The following is a 22,453-nucleotide window of genomic DNA, read 5'->3' as shown; positions in this document are numbered from 1 at the left end:
TTGGAAAACAAAGTCCCATTCACAAGTTTTTTTCCCTGCTTCCACTCCTGATCTAGCATATAACTTCTCCACAACCCTAGTTTAACTTAAATTATAAATAGCACTAATTATTTGGCCGCATGGTGCGGCCGTCAGCACCATAGAGTCATAGACCTAGCCACTGCAACAAATTAAAATAATTTGTTCAATTCAATCATTATTATTCATAAAGTGGCAAGTTACAACTTACAATAGTCCAATTATTTTGAGATTTGATGTTTTAAAAAGTGCTGTCTTTTTCCCTCCAATAGCATTTATTTTAAGATTTGATGTATTGTAAAGGCTGTCTTTTTTCTTCATTATAGGTCATTTTCAATCTATAATCAATGCAACATTTTCAGCATACAAAGTAGACATAGGTAGATAGATGGAAATAAAGCACCGCTAATTACAGTAGAAGTAGTACTATGCTTGCATTAACATTGTTTCATTGTTATTAATTAAATTGTTCAATCATTTGATTAGTAGCATTTGACCTACTTCCTTGTTACATATTTACTCATTTTGCTTCCCTTAAAATACCATAGGATTACGGTTCGAATATTTATTGTACTACTTTAATGTTATGAAATTAGCAGTAGGCAAATTGACACATTTCTTTTAAAAATTAGATTTTTTTTATTCCTTTTATTCTGCATAAGGGAAGGTTGTTGGATTTACAGTTGAGGAAAGTTTTGATGCTATGCCAACCAATTTGCCAATTTTAAGGGATAAATATAATTTAAATTAAAACTTTTATAGACTCTTTGGTGAATTTTATACTCCATTTAAATTTGAAAATATAATTTTTTTAAAACTATCCCATAATGGGTAAAAAATCGAAACCAATATTAACAAAATCAAATTATATGTGATGATAAAACAATGCTATTCTATTTTGAGTGCTAATTAAAACAAGTGTGAAAAGTTTATGTTTCTAGAATAGACTACTTATACTATAACAGACAAAAAAAATGCATAATTGCATATACCATTTTTATAGGCACGAAGATAATATGGATTATTCGTGTGAGGGGGTGCGTTATATTGCTAACTATTTAACTCGCTAACTCTGCTAACTCATCAATGTAGTGTATTAAAAATGTCAACACAGTGATATTAAAATGTCAACACATAATATCAACCCATTATATTGAAGTTCAACAAAATTATGTGTTGACATTTTTAGTACACTGTGTTGATGAGTTAGCAAGTTAGCAACTTGAGAAAGTTAACAATTGATCACACCCCGTTTGTGTGATGTATTACTACTAAACACCGAAATCACTAAATAACTCGTGGATGTATACAATTTACTTATTCAAATCGATATTTAATCATTAATATTATTTAGTTAATATTAACAACAACACAAATTAAAATCTATATATTTGTATTTCTTAAAATCGAGTAAGACATATACATACTCTGCACGTATCTAAAACAATTTTATATATTCCAAAGAAAAACATGAATTAAAGTGACATTAGTGAATAAAAACAATAGGATGATGTTAAAAGAAGAAGAAAACAATAAGATGATTATTTTTAGTAACATTCATATATTATTTGTAGTATTAGTGATTTGTTATACAAATACGATACTAAATTAGAAATAACCAAAATAAAGAATAAAATAAAATACTACGTAAAAAATTGGCATGGCTAAAGTCTCAACTACTTTAACTGTATTCCACACTCCATTTCCCTCTTTCTCAAAGTCCAAATTCCTGCAAAATTTCCAACCTAATTCAATCTACCACATTTTCCCTCCAATTTTTTTTGTTGATCTGCTAAATGTTACCAATAATTCACGATGAATCATCACCAAAAAAGAAAAAATAAATAAATTCAGAGATTGGTTGAGAGGTTGATGGAGAAGAAATTTAATGCAATAGCATTGAACGACCTCCTTCCAGCCTCCAAAGTCGTTGCTGATTGACCCATCGCTTTTCACAGCAATTGAAAACGCATTTCTTTAAATACTCTGCTTCTGTCGCCATAATTTGGGGGCGGCCTAGAAAAACACTAAAATGCTTCCAAAAAGCGACGGCGGCGCTAGTGGCGATGAGGAGGAGGGGCTTGTTTTGGCTTCGCTGCAGAGGTCTCCGACGTACGATCGCGCGCGAACCGCCGTGTATCGCAACGCTGCTGGAGAGTTGGCGTTGGTGGATGTTGGTAGAATCAGCAGTGACGAGCAGAAGCAGGTTTTGGAAAAGTTGATTGCTGCTGTTGAAGAAGATGTGGAGGGGTTTTTCAGAAGAGTTAGGCAGAGATTTGATGCGTACGAATTTCTCGAGTTTGTGTTTTATTATGAGAGTAAAGAGTTTCTGAATTATGCAAGCCATCTGTTTGTTAATTTGCCTGAGCTAGTTTGGTGTTGAACTATTTAGAGAGTGATGCTACAATGCTCCTTCTCTTTCTGATTGTTTTCATATTCTGCTCGTGTTCTTTGCAGCGTAGGCCTGGAATTTCCAAAAGTCGAGGTTCGATATGAGAATCTGAAGGTGGATGCTTTGGTCCATGTCGGAAGCAGAGCTCTGCCAACCATACCTAATTTCATCTTTGACATGACTGAGGTAAACGTGTCAAGAACAGCATTCTAATAAGCTAAGCAGACTCTGTTTCAAAAATAAACTGAACATCGCATGAAAAATAGGCTTTCTTGAGGCAGCTCAGGATTTTCTCTGGTGGAAGACGAAAGCTTCCTATACTTAATAATATAAATGGCATTATACGACCCTCAAGGTATAGTGCGAGCTTTAGTTAAAAAGTAGGAGTATGTCTTAAACAGTTGTATTGATTTAACGAGTGAGGTTATTATTTAGGTTGACTCTGCTTCTAGGCCCTCCCAGCTCAGGGAAGACAACATTTCTTTTGGCTCTTGCAGGTCGCCTTGCACCAAGTTTGCAGGTAATCGTGCTGCTGTGTTATTTTGTCTTGCAATGTTGTGATTTTACTTTTTAGCACATTTAACAACAGAACTGGCCATTATATTTTGTGCAGGCAACGATTTAATTCAGCTATCAGTTGCAACTAATGCATTCTTTTTTGATTTTAGAAATTTTGGACTACTCTTTTTGGTGATCATCGTTCTGTTCTATAATATACTTATCCATCGAGATTTGTTTGACTACGTATCTATGCTCTTCACCTTTGATCTTGACTATCCAAACAAGTGGCTTAAACGAGAGAATATCACAATTTTTATAAGATAATGTGTAGTGTTGCCTTTTTATTCTTCAACCTCTTATTCAACCAATTTTTACTTGTGGCAATGAGCTAGATAGACATCACTCTAGCAAACTTGAAAGAGCCCCTTAGTCTTTTGTTGAGATGCTAGATTTCCTTGTCCATTGATTTTTCCTTTACAAATTGCTCTATTCTGTTTGGTGAATATAATAGTACTATCTAGTGGAGTAATTCTTATGTCTTGTGATGCCTTATTTGGTCCCATTCAGTTCTTTTAAAATATTTCATCTACTTTGAAGATGTCAGGGAAAGTTACATATAATGGACACAGTCTAGAAGAGTTCACTCCTCAGAGGACTTCAGCATATGCAAGTCAGCAGGATTTACATATCGCAGAGATGACCGTGAGAGAGGTGCTTGAATTTGCAGGATCCTGTCAGGGTGCCGGATTCAAGAATGGTAACATCAACTACTCATTAATTTTGGCACTTTTAGGCTAAGTCTTTCGTGCTTGTTTCTGATCTGTCATTTGAACTTGTTGGAACCATTGGCTCATAGAAATTCTCATGGAACTTCTTAGAAGAGAAAAAATTGCTGAAATTAACCCGGATCAAGAGCTAGATATATTTATCAAGGTATGGTTTCCTGACTGAAATTCTCTTCCACTAATGATGCTGCCTAGGAATTTCTACCCGTGATCCAATACTTTTTAAAATACTTAGTTTGGTCCTAGGCAGTAGTTTTGGGGCAACAGACAAGCGTACTTGTGGAATACATCATGAAGGTGCGTCCCTAAATCCGTAAATAGCTAAGTATTTTCTTTACTACTTCAGTTTGGCAGTAATTTCATGGATCTAAACAGACTCAAATCTTTTATATTTTTTCCTTTCTCTTGAATTCATGAATCACAGTTTGTATTATCGCATATATGTTCTCTTCTTATTTGAGGATCATAGCTTCTGTAGTAGGAATGCATTCCTTTGCTTGGTTCTAAACTATATGTAAAGATTTTAGGATTGGACATTTGTGCTGATACATTGGTGGGAGATGAAATGCTTAAAGGAATATCCGGAGGGCAAAAAAAACGGCTTACGACAGGTAATTATTCTTACTAGCCATAATGAGCTCAATTTTCTGCTGCAGAATATCTCAGCTTGAATTACTAACATATAAACATCGGCAGCTGAACTGCTTATGGGTCCTTCTAGGGTACTTCTCTTGGATGAGATCTCAACGGGACTAGACAGCTCTACTACACATCAGATCATCAATTATCTTCGGCACACAACTCATGCACTTGATGGTACAACACTGGTATCTCTCTTGCAACCGGATCCTGAGACATACAAGATGTTTGATGATGTGATTCTTTTTAGCGAGGGACAAATAGTTTATCAGGGGCCCTGTGAGGTTGCGATTGATTTTTTCACTTTTATGGGTTTCAAGTGTCCATCCAGGAAAAATGTTGCTGACTTCCTACAAGAGGTTCTCATTTTGGTTCAAGTTTTCCTTAAAACAGTGCTCATTGGTTCCTTGCTTTGGAACTTACATCTTTAACCGCATGCATAGGTCTTATCTGAAAAGGATCAAGAGCAGTATTGGTTCAAGAACAAACAGTACACATATGTAACTGCAGCCAAGTTTGTAGATGGTTTTCAATCCTTTCATGTTGGCAATTTGTTGGCACAGGAGTTGTCTGTTACATTTGATAAAAATTACAGTCATCCAGCTGCACTGTCTACCAAGACATACGGTATAAGTAGGCAAAAGCTTCTAAGGATCAGTTTATCATGGCAGATGCTACTGCTGAAGCGGAATTCTCCTGTGTTCATCTTCAAATTAATTCAGGTAATAACACCTTAATTCTCAGCTAATGAGGCTATTTCCCTCTTTCTCATTTATCCGAATATAATTTGCCACCGTTGCTCATGGTTTAGACTGCATATACTTATACCTAAACAATTTTCTTTGTAGCTCCTCCTAATTATTCTTATGATGATGAGTGTGTTCTTCCGGACTACATTGCATCATAATACTCTGGATGACGGGGGCATCTACCTTGGCGCCCTTTACTTTGCAATAGTTATGATTCTTTTCAATGGATTTATGGAGGTCCCAATGTTGATAGCTAAGCTTCCTGTTCTGTACAAACAAAGGGATCTGTACTTCTACCCATGTTGGATCTATACTCTCCCCTCTTGGCTCTTGAGTATTCCCCTTTCATTTTTAGAATCATTTCTATGGGTTGCAGTTACTTATTATGCCATTGGCTTTGATCCTCAAATAAGCAGGTATATTTTGTACATTTCATGTTATATTCCCTGACCTTTCAACCTTTTATTTTTGCTTTCTCTAACAGTTAGGCTCCCATTTAGCTCTAACTTACTTGTAACATGCAGATGCATTTTTCAGTTCTTGTTGTACTTCACATTGCACCAGATGTCAATAGGTCTTTTTCGTGTGATGGCATCATTAGGGCGAAATATGGTGGTTGCCAACACATTTGGGTCTTTTGCTATGCTGGTTGTCATGGTCCTTGGAGGGTTCATACTTTCAAGAGGTACTCGATGATGCCATTTTTCATTTACTTAATGATATTAATATCATAATACTAGTATATGTTAACACTACCTTTTCTTGATTTTTGTGGGAATTTTTCTTCTAAACAGATAGCATTCCAGTTTGGTGGATATGGGGTTACTGGTTTTCCCCTATGATGTATGCCCAAAGTGCAGCTTCAGTTAATGAATTTCTTGGCCACTCTTGGGATAAGGTAATATTGCTTTCCAGTACCATTTGCTCTTCCTTTCGAATGACTTTGTTTTACTTACTGATAAGCATATAAGATAGGACGCCCTAACTTAACCCAAAACCATGGTCAAAGGTAAAGGGTTGAGTCCCTATTATATGCTATTAAATTGATAAGCATATAAGATAGGACGCCCTAACTTAACCCAAAACCATGGTCAAAGGTAAAGGGTTGAGGCCCTATTATATGCTATTCCACACTTTCGTGTGAAACCGATGTGGGATCGTATCACTTACACATTGAAATGCCATTGTATGATAACACGGTTCCTTTTTCCTGATGCTAGAAAGCTGGAGAAGGCACTAATTTGTCCTTGGGACAAATGCTATTGAAGGTTCGCAGTTTATTTCCAAGTGACCATTGGTATTGGATCGGCGTTGGAGCATTACTTGGATATATTTTATTATTCAACACTCTGTTCACTGTATTTTTGACTTACCTAAATCGTAAGTTTCATTCCAGAAAGATCTCACCAAAGATTTAATTGGAGGGAATCTAATCATTTCATTAATGTTGTGCAGCTCTTGGAAATCAGCAAGCTGTTATTTCCAAGGAGGATTGCCATGACAAAGTGAAGGGGAAAGAAAGTCGACGCTCCATCTTTTCTTTTGGAGAGTTTTTGCAACGTTCACACTCATTTACCGGTCCCCGAAAGAGTTTTGAATCTCACATAATGACTTTCGGAGAGTTTCTGCAGCATTCACTGTCGTACACTGGTTAGCCAAAGGACTCCACATGTGATATTCGCTCTTTATAATCTGCCATTAAGAGTGATCTTATTTTCATCTTCTCACACTGATTATCAGGCAAGAGCAATGAGAAGCAGAGAGGGATGGTTCTCCCGTTCAAACCTCTTTCCATGTGTTTTAGCAACATCAGTTACTACGTTGATGTTCCTCTAGTACGTAAACAGCTTATTTTATGTTACCAGCCTTAGCTTCATCATGTTAGGATATGTTACCAGCTTTCTTGCAAAGAAAATCACATTATTAGGATATGTTACCAGCCGCTTCATCATGCTTCAGGAATTGAAGGGGCAAGGCTTACAAGAAGAAAAACTACAGCTACTGGTAAATGTTACCGGAGCATTCCGGCCCGGTGTCCTCACTGCCTTAGTTGGCGTCAGCGGTGCTGGTAAAACCACCCTCATGGATGTTCTAGCTGGTAGGAAAACCGGAGGACATATTGAAGGCAGGGTGTACATTTCTGGATATCCAAAGAATCAGAAAACATTTGCAAGGATATCTGGATACTGTGAACAGAATGATGTTCATTCTCCATGCCTGACTGTGCGTGAATCACTTGTATATTCTGCTTGGCTCCGACTATCCTCTCAGTGTGACTTCGCGACACAGAGTGTAATTTTCTCAGTTTCTTTACCATTCATTTTCCTTGGCTGTGTGTATTTTCTGCCGTTAAGTATCTTTTGTTTTTGGTATCAATACCAGGCGTTTGTAGATGAGGTTATGGCACTAGTTGAACTAACTCAACTACGTGGGGCTTTAGTTGGGGTACCAGGAGTGGACGGCTTATCAGTAGAACAAAGGAAAAGGCTTACAATCGCAGTCGAACTTGTTGCCAATCCTTCTATAGTTTTCATGGATGAGCCTACTTCAGGCCTTGATGCCAGGTCTGCAGCCATTGTGATGAGAGCTGTGAGGAACATTGTGGATACGGGTCGAACAATAGTTTGCACTATTCACCAGCCCAGTATTGATATCTTTGAATCTTTTGATGAGGTTCTCTTATGTTGTATGATCTTTTTTTTAAAAAAAAATTATATCTTCCTGATCCATATTTCTAATTTTTCTTCCTCGTGTCCCAGCTTTTACTCATGAAACGAGGTGGGCGGCTCATATATGCTGGTCCATTGGGAGACAAATCCATCAAACTCATCGAGCATTTTGAGGTAACACTTTGTTTCGAAAGTCCAATTTTTGTCTAAATTTCTAATTCTGCCTAATTCTGCCTCATAATTCAGCATGTTATGTGTATCTGCCTGTCTTCTCATAGGCTATTCCAGGAGTTCAAAAAATAAGACCTGGATATAACCCTGCAGCTTGGATCCTCGAAGTCACATCTCCGGCTGAAGAAAATCGCCTCGGTTTGGATTTTGCAGAATTATATCGCCAATCAGATTTGTACAAGTAAATACCAGCTCATCTTTTGAACAGAAGAAGCGATTATCGAAATTTTCCTATTATTTTTAGTCATTTAATTTTTTACCTCACCATTTTAGGCAAAACAAGATTCTGGTTGAGAGCTTATCCAAGCCAGATAAGGATACAACTGAACTGAATTTCCCCAGCAAATACTCGCTGTCATATTTTGGTCAGTTTCTGGCATGTCTTTGGAAGCAGAACCTCTCGTACTGGCGTAACCCGCAGTACACTGCCGTGCGCTTCTTCTACACCGTAATAATTTCCTTGATGTTTGGAACAATCTGCTGGAAATTCGGATCCAAAAGGTTTGTCAGTTCTTGAGTTTTAGTAATCAGAGCTATAACTGTTTCACAACTGTAAAATCGGTTGATCATGGTGTTTTTTACCATCGGCAGAGAAACTCAGCAGGATATATCCAATGCTATGGGGTCTATGTACGCAGCTGTTTTGTTTATAGGAATCACAAACGCAACGTCTGTGCAGCCAGTGGTATACGTTGAAAGATTTGTTTCGTACAGGGAAAGAGCTGCTGGGATGTATTCTGCACTGCCATTCGCCTTAGCCCAGGCACGGCCATCTCCATTGCTCCTTGTGCGATCTATTAACAGTTCATCGCTTACCAACACTGGTCCTGTCGTGCAGGTTGCAGTGGAGTTCCCTTATGTCTGTGTGCAGTCCCTGATCTACAGCAGCATCTTCTACCTGATGGCTTCGTTCGAGTGGAACGTGTGGAAGTTTCTATGGTACATATTCTTCATGTACTTCACATTGCTCTACTTCACCTTCTTTGGAATGATGACCATCTCCATCACCCCAAACCACAACGTCGCTGCCATCGTGGCTGCCCCCTTCTACATGATGTGGAACCTCTTTAGTGGCTTCATGGTTCCTTACATGGTAAATCATTGTTTATGAGTTAAATGAGAGTTATAGGTGTAGTTTTTAGCAAGTGTAACATATTCCTGTGATGGTGGTGTTATTGGCAGAGGATTCCGATATGGTGGAGATGGTACTACTGGGCAAACCCGATCGCGTGGAGCCTGTACGGACTGCTGACGTCTCAATACGGAGACATGAGTGATCCGGTTACGCTGAGTGATGGTGTGACCACACTACCAGTGAAGCAGCTGCTCAAGGATCAGTTTGGATTCCGTCATGATTTCTTGAGCCTTGCTGCTTTGGTGGTCGCGGGATTCTGCGCCATCTTCGCCTTCACCTTCGCCCTCGCCATCAAACACTTCAACTTTCAAAGGAGATGATCAAACCAACCTTGCGCACACATTCTCCAGTTTTTCTGTTGAATCTGCCATACATTTTGTGTTTCATGTCATAAGCTTGTGGAAAATTCCCAACAAGAATGATGTGATGGAATTTTCATTTATTCCACTCAGTTGTAGAATATATTGATATAGAAGTATATTGTTGTTCAGCTATGTATGTATTTTTGTTCCTGCAAATTCTTTTTATAAAGTAAAGTTTCATTTATTCAGTGGATCATTTCTAATTCGGCACGAGATTTTATAAAGTGTTGTTTTATTAATAATAAAGTAAGAGAGAGAAAAAAGTATAGAAAATAATGTTTCTATATTTAGAAATAGGACATCCAAAAAGAAAAATGTGTCGTGGGATGAACTGTGTCATTTAGAGTAAAATGAATGGAGTATAATTTATTTATTTTAGAAATAATTTTAATTTGTTAAGTAATTTAAATACTGCTATTTGCCTATTACAAAAATAAATTTAAAAACTCAAATAAAAATAAAATTAGAATGCAAACTAATTTAACGAAAATTATATTGAAGGTGCATTCAGTTAGTGCTTCTTAGTCCAACAACATTCCCGCCAACCACCGCCGGAAAATTCAATCATGAACTTCCGTCTCTGTCTAGCCACCGCCGCCCGCCACCGCAGACACTTCCCCGACGAACCAATCTATTCAATCCCCTTTCCGCCGCTTCAGAAGCGGAACCCTCAACATCCACCAACTCAGCCGCCCCCTCTAAACCCTAACGCCGACGACCCAACCTCCGCCTGCATTTCCGAAATCCTCCAAAGTCCGGCCCTACAGCCCGGTCCCGACCTCGAAGCGGCCCTCGACGCGGCCGAAATCAACCCAACTCCAGCTCATTTACTCGGAATCTTCAAAAAATTTGATTCCAGCCCGAAACCCCTTTTCACACTCTTCAATTGGGCCCGAAAGCAGCCCGATTACAGATTCTCCATGGACGTTTTCAATTCCATGGTCGATTCTCTCGGTAAAGCCCGAGAATTTGACTCAGCTTGGTGCGTTATACTTGATCAAATTAAAGGAGATCCCAACGAAAGACCTAATTTCGATACTTATGTTATCATGATTAGGAGATATGCACGCGCAGGTAATATTTCATTTGATCGAGGGAAATAATTCGATATTGCCTGCCAGGTGTTTGTGAAATTGATTCAGTTCTAACTTTCTGTTTTTGTATCTAATTATGTCAAGCTTAGTTACTCTGTGTGTGAGTGTGTGTTGTTGCTTATAAAGACTAGTTGGAGTTATGCCTATAAATCTCTGTAATGTATTTTGGTTGTTTTTGGTGTGTAATGTTTCTTCATGTTTCGTAACAGGACTTCCATTTGCAGCCATTCGAACGTATGAATATATATGCAGTTTGGATTCGTTCCACGATTCAAATGCAGGAAAGAATCTGTTGGAGACTCTGTTGGACTCTTTGTGTAAAGAAAAGCATGTTAGGATAGCCTCAAAGTATTTGGATACGATCACAGAGAAGGACCCGAGCTGGTTGCCATCTGTTAGGATCTATAACATACTGCTGAACGGGTGGCTCCGCATAGGAAAGCTCAAACATGCTGAGCGGATCCGTGTGCAGATGAAGAAGGCTGGTGTGAAAGCAAATGTGGTCACATATGGGACCCTTGTTGAAGGGTTATGTCAAATGAATCGTCCTGACATTGCAATTGAGCTAGTTGATGAGATGAGGGCAGAGGGAGTCGAGCCCAACGCAATAGTGTATAACTCCATAATTGATGCACTGGGAGAAGCTGGAAGGTTGAAGGAGGCGATGGGGATGCTGGAGAGGTTCTCGATTTTAGAAATGGGGCCCACTCTTTCCACGTATAACTCGTTGGTGAAGGGCTTCTGCAAGGCCAGGGATCTGGTAGAGGCTAGCAAGATTGTTAAGATGATGATGAGTGTTAAGTGTTTGCCCTCTACTACGACGTATGGCTATTTCCTCAAGTACTTGTCGAAGGTAGGAAAGACTGAGGTGGCCTTGGATCTCTATAATCAAATGATCAAATCAGGGTATGAACTGGATCGATTTACATATCATCTGCTGGTGAAAATGTTATGCAGGGATGAAAGGGTGGATCTTGCTACGAAGATGATCAAGGAGATGAGAGGTAGGGGAATCGATTTGGACCTGGCTACGAGCACCATGCTCATCCATTTACTATGGAAGTTGCAGAGGTACGACGAGGCTGTGTTTGAGTTTGTGGACATGCTCCGTAGGGGCATTGTTCCTCAACATCTGACATATCAGAGAATGACCGAGGATTTGGAGAGGCGGGGCATGTTTAAAACCACGCATAAACTGCATGATCTGATGGCGTCTGTTCCTCGCTCGACAAAAGTGCCTAACACGTACAAGGGGTCACAGGAATGGAAAATGTCCATCATAAAGAGAGCTGAGTCCATGTCTCAGATCTTGAAGACGCGTAAAACCCCCAGCGAGCTTGGGAAGAACAGGTATCAGCCGGAGAGCTCTGTGCTGAGCGCGCAGAGGTTAACCGACCATATTCAGAGGAAAGCCAGCTTCAAGGAGACCAACATTATTCACCACACTCCCAATTCTAATAATTTATAAAATATCGCTACATTATTGAGTGTGTATATATTTGATAGATATGCAGTGGATGTTATTTTATCTTATGATTGCTCTTGAGGTGTTTGTATTAGGATGGAAGAATTCTTGGTGAAATTTGGAAATTATCATACTTAATGATGATTGTGATGAATTATTTGATGTGTAGTGAAGTGGGCGTGATCTAGATTGGACCACAAGGATCAAGAAGGTATGTCATTTTTTTGGCTGGGTTAAGGTTGTATTATTTCATTATTACTAATTATTTTACTGGGCCCCTTTTATCACATGTTTCATAGTTGAACCGAGACATTTGGACACTCATATCTACTATTTTATATCTTAGCAACATATATAAACTAGGTGGCTCGTTTTTGATTTTATTTGATTGGGGAGGTTAGACCTAATTGTTGGTTGAGTATCAAATAATTACATTTGATTTTTGATTTAGAATCAGTTGAGAATGAGAAGTCATGGCATTGGCTATTGATTAGCTAAGAGCAGTGTTAACGGAACAAGGATTTTGTTGATTTGAATAATTGATCGTTGCATTTTATATATTACTATGTGATTTTGAATAAATAAACATTTGTATTGAAGGCGTAATAAGATTCATGGAATGTGAGTGTTAGGCCCTACTAGTGCTAGTACCACCATATCCACATTCATGGTCAATAATAGGGGCTAAAAATATGATGGCTCTTTTCAATCGTAGATGAAAAAAGTGGACATAGATTTATCCATAATTATAGTCTAAACTTTACACTTTTTCCGTTTCAATCTAATATTTTTTTTCTTGTCTTATCATTATTGTTAAAATCCGAGGAATTAAACTAGTGAAACTCACTAAATTTTGTCCCCACTAGTTGAATATATATAGCAACCGTGATAACATTGGCCACTCAAACTCGATCATCATTATTACGAGAAATGATGAACGATTGGACTTTTCACAAGATCAATGATATTTCCTTTGATTATTATTTTCCCGGACTATGGTTTTATCTCGCCCACAATCCATGAACTTTAAAAATATCGCCATTAGTTCCTAGACTAAGAGTGTATTTCAAAATTGGTCATTTTGACTATTTTTAAAGTCTACATACTATTTTTTCCAAATGCTCAAAAATGCATTTTAAGATAAAAAATAACTTAAAGGGTCAATTTCGAAATAAATCCTTAGTCCATTGACTACTGACGATATTTTTAAAATCTACAAACTATGAGCGAGATAAACCTATAATCCAAAGACCATTTTTGTAGTTCTCTCAAAATAATATTGATGGAAAAGTAAATATATCAATTAATAATCAATAAGAGTACTAACTAAAACTATTGATTTATTATTAATATTATTATTTATTATTATTATTATGAATAATTACTAAAAGGGACATTGGTCTTTAAAATCACGAACTTTGCTCATATTTTGGTATTTCCATGAACTTTGAAATTGGTCTAAAAAATCACAAACTTTACATTTTGTTTGTTATTTCCCATGGCAGCCTAAATAAGAAATCTTCGGCAAAAATCTTATTATACGTGACAATCGTGAAATGTTTATAGTATTTTAGATTACTTTTTAAATTCGTGATAAGTAGGATAAAAAACTATGTAGAAAATCACGTTGATTTAGTAGTGCCAAGTAGGATAAAAAAATGCACGGAAGTTGGTTAGAAATGGTGATTGAGCCGTCATGGAAAATAACAAACAAAATGTAAAATTTATGATTTTTAGGCTAATTTTAAAATTCATGGGAAATACTAAAATTTGAGCAAAGTTCATAATTTTAGAGACCAATATAGTTTGTCTGGCAAATTATAGTATAATTTTATAATTTTATTTTAATAAGACTGATCGATTCTTGGCTACGAGAATAAATTTAATAAATTCACGTGATTTCCCCAACACAATCATTGACAAAAAAAAAAACGCAGGGCCCACTGCATTCCCCTAAGATATTCCTTTTTTCCCGAGGAAGATGTTTTTTAGTTTAGATTAAACTTAAATCATTTAAGTTTATAAATTGCCTTGTAAAAAGGTTAGTTTATACTTAACTCCAAGTGAGCAATGAATTTTGCTCATTATATCTCCAATTATTGAATAAAAATAGAAATATTCTAAAATTAAAATTTGAAACATTGGAGAAAGCGAGTGATTGAATTGATTCTACGAATAAAAGTGGAAAGCACATCTGTATCTGTGAATGCCAGAAAAATACTTTTCCTTTTTAGTGCCAAAGAAAAAAAGATCAAGAATTCACTCTTTTTCTCATTTCATGAAAGTCGTGCTCTCTCTTCAAGTGTTTCACTCTTTTCCTAGCTAAAGAATTTACCTTTCTTGAAACCCATCAACCACAGCCACAATCCATTTGAAAATTCCACTAGATTTTTCTGTGTTTGCTCATTCTTGAGCTCTGGGCTTCATCAAAGCGGCGATGGTGGCGTTGTAAAGTGTTAAAAATGTCACCTTTACTTCAGATGCGGCATATCTAGCTTAGCCCTCAATGGCTCATGCTCATAAAAATAACAGAGCAGCTGCTAGTATTGATGCCGGCGGCGAAACCGAAGCAAAGCCCACAACTTTTCATGATTTTCTTGGCGATAAGGGGCAGCCTCAAGAATCTGCTCCGCCGCCGGCCGGTGGTGGCAGGCCGTCGCAGGATGTGTCGCCGTCCTCCACTTCTGATCTGGGCTCTGGTGAGAAGTAGTTTTACTTGATACTATGCTCATTTTTTGGTTTTGTTTTTTGTGGTTGTGATAAAATTAATCAGTTGTTTTGGGCATGTTTTCAATTCTGCTTCTATTGAGAATTTGTCTGTGTTATTGTATTGTGTGACACTGTGAGTCTGTGAGTGCGTGTGGTTTTGTTTTTTCACTGGTAAGATGATGTTAGAGTATAGTGGCTGTTGTGCTTCCATTTCAAGTTTAATTTGTAATAGTTAACTTTGCTTAAATCTACTTGTAGAAGTATTGAATTATGCATCTCTTTTGTGAGGTTGGATGCTTTGGTGGAGTAGTTCATTGGGCCTCTCTTTTCTTGCAAACTTCATTTGGAGTAAAGTTCTTATGGTTTTATAGGATTTTTTTTGGCTGTTTACTGCAAAACTATTGCTAAATCTACACTCTATATGTGTGTCAATTAGCATGCGCTGGTTTTGTTTATTTCGTGGTGAACTTAGCACGCATATAAGCACTTGAACAAATTAAGTGTACTAACTTGGATGGTGTTCGACTCTGATGTTTCTATGATGCCATCCATGATTGTTGGTGACTGCTCGAAGAAATTGTTGTTTGGTAGTAGTAGTTTATTTTCATCAATCATGTTAGAAAGACTTGTGAGTAATCAGTTGTTTGGGGGAATGTTTTCAATTCTCTGTGTTAGTGCTATTTTATTGAGAATTTGTTTGGGCCAGTTTATAGTGACTTTATGTTTCCATTTCAAGTTCAGCTTGTGGTTAACTTTGGGTAAATCTACTTGTGAAGCCTTGAATTATGAAGCTCTTATTTTATGAATTTGGTTCCTTTGAGAGTTGAGTGGTTTCGTGTAAGGCCATTGGTGGAGTAGTTCACTGGGCCTCTTCTTTAGGGTATATTGCATTTGCACAACAGTTTTTTTTTGGTTTTATAGGAAAATATTATTGGTTGTTTTCAACAAAACTATTGCTACAACTCCACTTTTAATGTGCGTCAGTTAGTGTGTGTTGTGTTTATTGGCTATCAGTTCCCATGAACTATGCACGTCGAAGAAGTTAAAGAAATCGAAAGTAAATTGAATGTTGTTCATCTTTGATGTTCTATAATTCCATGATTCTTGATGACTACTTGAAAAAATTGTTGTTTGATTGTTTTTTATAAATAATGTTAGAAAGACATGTCAGCAATCACTTGGAAGGAATACCGTTTTATGGATCAAGAGGCGATGTTGCTGGGCCGGAAAGTACTACTAGGTTCATGAACAACAAACGAAGCAACTCTGACTCTTTCATGATGTCATCAAAGGATAAATTTCCACAAGGGCCTACAGATTCGCAAGACAGCCAGCTCTTCACTAAGGTTTGTTTCTTCCATCCTCTCTTTGTAGTCTTAACTCTTTTAGCTACAATCAGTCTGCACATCTTAAATATAGTTCGTATTTGATAACAAGTTTTGCAGTCTTATGATGTATAAGGCTTAATTTCGTGTGGTTCACAGCATACTCTAATCTTGGGAATTTTGTTCTATATCAGCTGCTGCGCTATTCAGGGGGCGAGCGGCCTAAACGCCCACATGAGGAGGAGGCATCTTTTGGTATCCATCAAAGGAGGCCACTTTCGGCCTCTTTTATATCTCAGACTTCGACCGGTGGTAGAGCTGATAACAATCCATCCAACTGGGATAGAGCCACAGCGGTTAACCCGGGGCCAGCAATGCAATATCCTCCACGTACTGGACAGGTCATGCCATTTAGCTACCATGCCCAGTCGAATAGGTTAAACGTCGGCCCTTCTCTAATGTCACAAACGGCTGCTGATGAAGGATCGCGGACTGGAATCAAAGGCTCTGGAATTTTGAGCTCGTTAAATGCAGCTGGAGCTATCTCCGGGAGACAGCCTGCAGGGGTGCTCATACGCAGTGGTAAAAGTAAATCCGGCGCTTGCATTTCTGAACCAGAGTCTTCTGCTACGCCCAGGTTAATTCAGGACACAGGTTCTGTTTTACTATTTTGTGCCTTGGTAATTGACCTGAAAATTTAAGACAAGATTGATAAACTATGTTTTGATTGATCTCATGACAGCCGTCGTGGAACAGAATCTTCTGGTCAAATGACAATATTTTATGGGGGCCAAGCGCACGTTTTCGACAATGTTCATCCAAATAAGGTGAGAGGAAGCATGAATCTTATTGCCAATAGAAGTTGAAACAACTAGAACACTTATTTATATAAGAATTTGTGAAAATTTGATTGAGTGATTGGTTACAAGATTAGAATATTTTGTGGTGTAATAGACTCGAATCGGGAACATTAATGGTAATATAATTGAAGGACAATTTCTCTCTAAGCATGATTCATCCCATACTCTCTCTAGCTCATATCACTCCGCTTCTCTGAACTTCTACGTGTCAAGAAGCTTTCTTGACTAATTTTAGTGAAAAAGTAGTCCTTAGAATGGTATGGTTGCTCTACTGTCTTTTGAACATTTCACTTTTTAGATAACTCATTTTTCGGGCGCATCATATCCATCTATATGGTGAGTAAAAACCTGCGACTTGTCACATAACTGAATAGGTGAACGTCTCATTATATTTTCTCATGGCTATTGTTAGCTTACATCGCTATAGGTAAACTCCCTTTGGACTTTTGATTTGACATGTTTTTGACATGTTTTGTAGATATAAGTTGGTCAGAGGTTCTTACTTAACGTCTATTTCTTCTGTCGATAGTCATTGTTCTTTAGTAATGCATAAACGCGTAGTAATACTGGCTAGCGACTCTAACGTGTCGTTGATGAGAATGGAAGGGTGGTGAAGGTGGATTTTGGCACTCGTTTAGTCCACTAAGGTTTTCCATAGGTTTTTTTTTGGGGGGTTTTGTTGCCTTTATTCAACATTCGATGCCATGTCAGCACTGTTTAGAACATTGTCATATATTGGTGTTTTTTTGCTGTTCTTAAATCTCTTCTTGTGATCCACATCAGGCGGACGTGATAATGGCATTGGCCGGATCAAATGGAGGATCTTGGTCGACAACCTACACGCCCAATTCTTCAGCAGTCAGGCCATCCACGGGAGAAAACCGCCTACCTAGCAGCAACAATGATGCCAGCATTGCTATGCTGAGGGAACTGCACAGGGGGCCATCCGACAAAGGTGACACCCACCGCGGTTTTGCTTCTCCCGATTGATACACCAATCCTGCTACTCCATTCATATTTTTTGATATGGAAACCTCTGGAAAGATCCATTACCAAGAATCTGAGAGGAACTTTTAATCAAAGTTTGAGTTGATGAAGGAATCTGTAGCAGAATCATTGCAGGAGGAGAGGATGCTAAGTGTGATTGATTTATCTGAGTTAGAAGACAATCAATCATATTAGCTATGTAACTATTGCATATTCATCATAGATTCTCTTCTTTCTCACACAAAAAAATGTCGAGCAAATTAACTGGAATTTTTATTACCAGATTTTAAATGGACTGATTCTCAAGAAAAACTTTTGTTCTATAATTACCAAGCTAAGGGGCAGTATTGACTGTGTTGTAAAATTTAGAAAACTAACATTGTTAGGTCTCTTCTGGCGGAAGGGATCTCCTACACTACTTTCCCTACTTCATTCCTAATCCATCTCTCACAATTCTATCAGTAATTTTGGTAAACATTGGTAATTTGTATTTAGCTGTCCTTTGAAAATGCCATCAATAACACCGTCGGATATTTGTCAACTCTATAGGTAAGACCTTTTTCCGTTCGTAACTACCGACGGACTGGCCATTAATTCACATACAAATAAAAATATAAAAGCAGTGGGCATATTTTATATCAATAGCCATTCACACAAAATTTGTGTATAACATTATTTGTACTGTTACCTGAATTTAATATTTTTATATAACAATGTTATATATATTGTCACGATTTATATATATAAATTGTAAATGTTTAAGAGTATACATAACAATGTTGAAAATTATTGTGCAGGGGATAAGAGTGTAAATAACAATGTTGAAAGTGACCTAAATCATAATGTCACTCCAACATTATTGTGCAAGGGCATAATAGTATAAGTGACTTCTAGTTTAACACTTTATAACAATGAATAGATTTTTCTGCTACTATTTTAAAAAGGCTAGAATGACTGATCATTCACTCTAACAACAAATACATCAGTTTTTAGATTAGGGTACGTACTACTGAAAAAATTTCAATATATAACAAGAATCTATATCTGAATCTATATATTATTATGTGTGTGAATTGGCCAAGCGATAGAGAGGTTAATGCCCGAGGTCAAAGGTTTCAGGTCGAATCTTTCGTGGTGCAATCTTATACATGTGAGTTAATGTAATAGTAGAGTGTCGTAATATTCAAGACCGAATTGGTCTAATATCTAAGACCTTTTGATCTTAGATTAGAATCTAACACGATGCAACCAATAAATTTATATTCATTTGCCAATAAAAAAAAAAAAAAAAAAAAAAGACTATCTTACCTCTTATTACACATGACATGATAATCATATTCATTTAATTAATTATGAGGATAATTTAGCACGTGGCCAACTTGCATGTCAAGTCTTTGATTAAGAGAGATGAATATTTGAACAGCCGCCCCTTTGATTTCAATTTTCAACACTATATTCCTATGAAGAAAAAGCAACCACTCAAATTAATATCGAATATTTATATATTATCCACAACTTGGAGTGAACGGAATTACACCTTTAGCTATATTTGATACTACATCTAGATTATGTAATTTAGTATAAATAGTTAAAATAAATGCTGTGTAACATCGATGACAATGTAATATAGAAATAATTATGGGTAAATTATTCCCAAAACAATACTTTTTGTAACTAATAAAAATACTTATTTTTCAATTACACCTAAAATGATGAGAACCAAATGATTAGTACTATTACAATAATAATGGAAAACTAAAGCGAAATTGTTGAATGATTTGATTAATATTATCCACTACTTGGAGGAAAAGCAATAACACCATTATTAAAATTTGAACACTCACGGCCACCATTTCCTAGTCTAATTTGCATAATTGTACTACTCCTATTATTTCATAATTCTCTCTCATTTTACGTAGCTTGCATGTCACATTTTTGGGTAATTTTCTTTCAATATTGTAGTATTTTATAATTTTGATTGAATTAAAACTCTTGAAAGTAATTTACAAGAGTTTAGGGGACAATGAAGATAATATGACTTGGATCAATTGAAATTCATAATTTGGCTTTGATGCTTGATGACTCATATCGACATCGTCCGAGTCCCCATTGTTTTTCCACTTATTTACAACTTTTATTAGTCTTTTCCTTTCTTTAATCTATTATTAAACCACCAATATATTTGCAATATTTATTTATTTATTCATTCATTTGTGTGAGACAAGTTTACTTTTTCCTGCTACTATTAACAACTCTAGTCTCTCTAAATCATGAATTCTTTGAATTTTATATTGTTAATTTTGCTTAACCATTCCTTTCTTAGTAAGTGTGATGCAGAAATTCGGGCAAAATAAAAAAAAAAATCTAATTTTCCCTTCCATTTTATACCCTCATTCTTAGCGACGGATCTACTTAGGGCCAACTATGTCTTCTCACCTCACGCTTGTCGTCGTTGCTGAGTTGCACATGTAAGAATTCTGAAGGATGTGTAACGGGGTCAAAAAAGGATGGAGCAAGGCTACTGCCGTGGACATGCATCCTGTCAAGGTTTGTTGTTAGAAAATAATGATACATTTTTTTCAAAATTTTGGGATTGGGATCTTTGACCAAAAGGAAAAAGATTGGGATTCCGGACTCAGCGCCAAGGGGTCGAAGAGCTTAGAGATGTTGCTGTTACGAGCTCAAAACTTATGTGCCAGCTAAAATGCCACGTCAGCTAAATAAGAAATGAGAGAGGAAGCAAATCTGAGGAGTATAAATACAGAGGTCATCTTCTTCGTGTGCATTCATGAAAATAGTGTGTTAGCTTGCGAGCTAGGATCATCGTGAGAATCCGGTGATTCGGTGATTCTCCGCTGAGCTAAGACTGAGGATCGTGGATCCGAAGCATTCTATCATTTCTCTTTATCGTGTTGCTTTCGTTATCATTTACCTTCATTGTTTCTCTGATCTCATTATCAATCTACAATTGGTGATTATCTCGTTCAATTACTACATTCAATCGTTTGTTGTGTTGATTGTGTGGTTGGCTGTTGTGTCGATTGGTTGTTGCGTTGCGATCTTAGCTGGATCGGACTGGAATCGCAACAGTTGCGCATTAAGTTTGAGAAGACACTACTGACACGTGAGGTGGTCTAAACCAAGCTGCCGCAACAAGACATAGCTTTGAAAACAATATGGTCTGGAATGATAATAGGTAATAGGGTCTCACGTTCCAATAACTTATTCCACTCACATTTCATTTAAAACTAATCTATATAAGTGGGACTCATATTCTCCTAACTTTTTTCCATCCACTTTTCTTAACATTTCTTAAATCCGTGCTGCCAAAGAATTAATGAGACTCCTAATGGCGGACGGAGGGAGTAATGATTTAATGCTTGCAAAAGTGTGTTTTTCTTGTGTAGGAAGTGGAATGGAGTGCATAAACTGAAGTTGGAACGAAGTCCGGAGTCAAAAACAAAATATGTAAAAAATCAGAATGTTCCACTCGACCAATGGAGAGAGAGGTCACTCGGACCAAGTGAGACTAAGTGACCAAAAATTGTCAAGTCAGAGAGTTCCACCCGACCGAGTGGAAATGTGTCCAGAGTCCACTTGACCCAAGTGGAGTTACGCCCTACCACAAATGGGCAGTTTTTCTTGATTTTTAAGTGGCGGTTGGGGGTTCATTTTACAGTCTTTGACACACAAAAATTCTTAGACACGAAAAAAGCAAACAATGTTAACAGCAACAGATGACGAATTTGTAAGTATTACAACTATATTCCATTGAGTGTCATTTATCCATTTAGTTTATAGCTCTAAAAATACACATAAAGCAACCAAAAATAGATATCTTCCAATTGCTAAAAAAGTAAACAATGTCAACATCATCAAATGACGAATTTAACCTCTGCATTTTCTAAACTAACGAATTTGTAATATCTAATGATGAGTAGCAACCAAATTTAATTAATTAATACTAATAATGATAGATTTTGATCATGAAGAATCCAGTCGTGGGATGAAGATGAAGATGAAGATCCTTTCATTTTCAAGCATATCTAGTCATTCTCAATATGGATCCAACTTTAAATATTTTACTCATATGCAACTCACATTTAGTTCTCAAACAATGTGATTCCAGTCACAAATATAAACAAAGTCAAAAAAATGTGATTCCACATAGTGTTCAGGCCTACGGCAAAATAAAATTAGCCCTAAGAATCGAATTAGTCCTGAATTAGAAATAATTTAAATAAAAAGAACACTAAATAATTTATATCATGTCATAAGGTAGATCTACATTAAAGTACTAAATTCGTACATTAATTACCGCAAACTTTAGAGTTTTCCTTGACTCGTCTTATCTACATTACACATACACAAATTGTACATTCGATGATTGGTTTCATTTAGCAATTCTCTGTCGGAAAATTTATTTCAGTCACATTCGATGATCACATTGTCTATAAATATAAAAAATGAATCTTGACTGAATCAGTCACCCTCAACACCCAAGATTCAGAAATGAACTTGCACCCTCTTGA

At 37.0% G+C, this 22,453-nt stretch overlaps 3 protein-coding genes across 5 annotated transcripts; all 3 read left to right on the top strand.

Moving 5' to 3' along the window:
* The first annotated feature begins 1,784 nt into the window (after positions 1 to 1,784).
* On the top strand, positions 1,785 to 9,665 carry LOC125213752 (ABC transporter G family member 32-like). 3 transcript variants are annotated; one of them, XM_048114465.1, is made up of 24 exons: positions 1,785 to 2,301; positions 2,476 to 2,596; positions 2,677 to 2,765; positions 2,846 to 2,930; positions 3,509 to 3,668; positions 3,768 to 3,844; positions 3,943 to 3,993; positions 4,217 to 4,307; positions 4,393 to 4,694; positions 4,779 to 5,057; positions 5,184 to 5,500; positions 5,609 to 5,769; positions 5,879 to 5,982; positions 6,305 to 6,464; positions 6,540 to 6,734; positions 6,825 to 6,919; positions 7,044 to 7,376; positions 7,467 to 7,757; positions 7,844 to 7,927; positions 8,032 to 8,165; positions 8,258 to 8,485; positions 8,576 to 8,747; positions 8,823 to 9,077; positions 9,167 to 9,665. In XM_048114465.1, exons 1-24 carry the CDS (start codon positions 2,051 to 2,053, stop codon positions 9,437 to 9,439), a joined length of 4,308 nt encoding a protein of 1,435 aa, XP_047970422.1. In that variant the 5' UTR covers positions 1,785 to 2,050; the 3' UTR covers positions 9,440 to 9,665. The 3 variants fall into 3 exon arrangements, with proteins under 3 accessions (XP_047970422.1, XP_047970423.1, XP_047970424.1); XM_048114466.1 differs by having other exon boundaries at positions 2,122 to 2,301; positions 2,481 to 2,596; XM_048114467.1 differs by lacking the exons at positions 1,785 to 2,301; positions 2,476 to 2,596; positions 2,677 to 2,765; positions 2,846 to 2,930; positions 3,509 to 3,668 and having other exon boundaries at positions 3,811 to 3,844; positions 3,947 to 3,993.
* A 307-nt stretch (positions 9,666 to 9,972) lies between these two features.
* On the top strand, positions 9,973 to 12,208 carry LOC125211049 (pentatricopeptide repeat-containing protein At5g11310, mitochondrial-like). Its single transcript, XM_048110728.1, is given in 3 exon segments — positions 9,973 to 10,555; positions 10,785 to 11,911; positions 11,913 to 12,208. Coding segments are annotated over 3 exon segments (1,674 nt in total). The 5' UTR covers positions 9,973 to 10,047; the 3' UTR covers positions 11,952 to 12,208.
* A 2,048-nt stretch (positions 12,209 to 14,256) lies between these two features.
* Positions 14,257 to 18,382, top strand: LOC125210613 (protein TIFY 8-like). The gene is made up of 5 exons (XM_048110153.1): positions 14,257 to 14,739; positions 15,908 to 16,095; positions 16,269 to 16,711; positions 16,817 to 16,901; positions 17,718 to 18,382. The coding sequence occupies exons 1-5, from the start codon at positions 14,547 to 14,549 to the stop codon at positions 17,922 to 17,924; spliced, it is 1,116 nt and encodes a 371-aa protein (XP_047966110.1). The 5' UTR covers positions 14,257 to 14,546; the 3' UTR covers positions 17,925 to 18,382.
* Positions 18,383 to 22,453: the final 4,071 nt, after the last annotated feature.

The sequence above is a fragment of the Salvia hispanica genome, chromosome 3 (genome assembly GCF_023119035.1).
Source record: "Salvia hispanica cultivar TCC Black 2014 chromosome 3, UniMelb_Shisp_WGS_1.0, whole genome shotgun sequence".
Taxonomy (NCBI): domain Eukaryota; kingdom Viridiplantae; phylum Streptophyta; class Magnoliopsida; order Lamiales; family Lamiaceae; genus Salvia; species Salvia hispanica.
The sequence above is the reverse complement of the archived record's forward strand: the minus strand, read 5'-3'. Positions and strand labels throughout refer to the sequence as shown.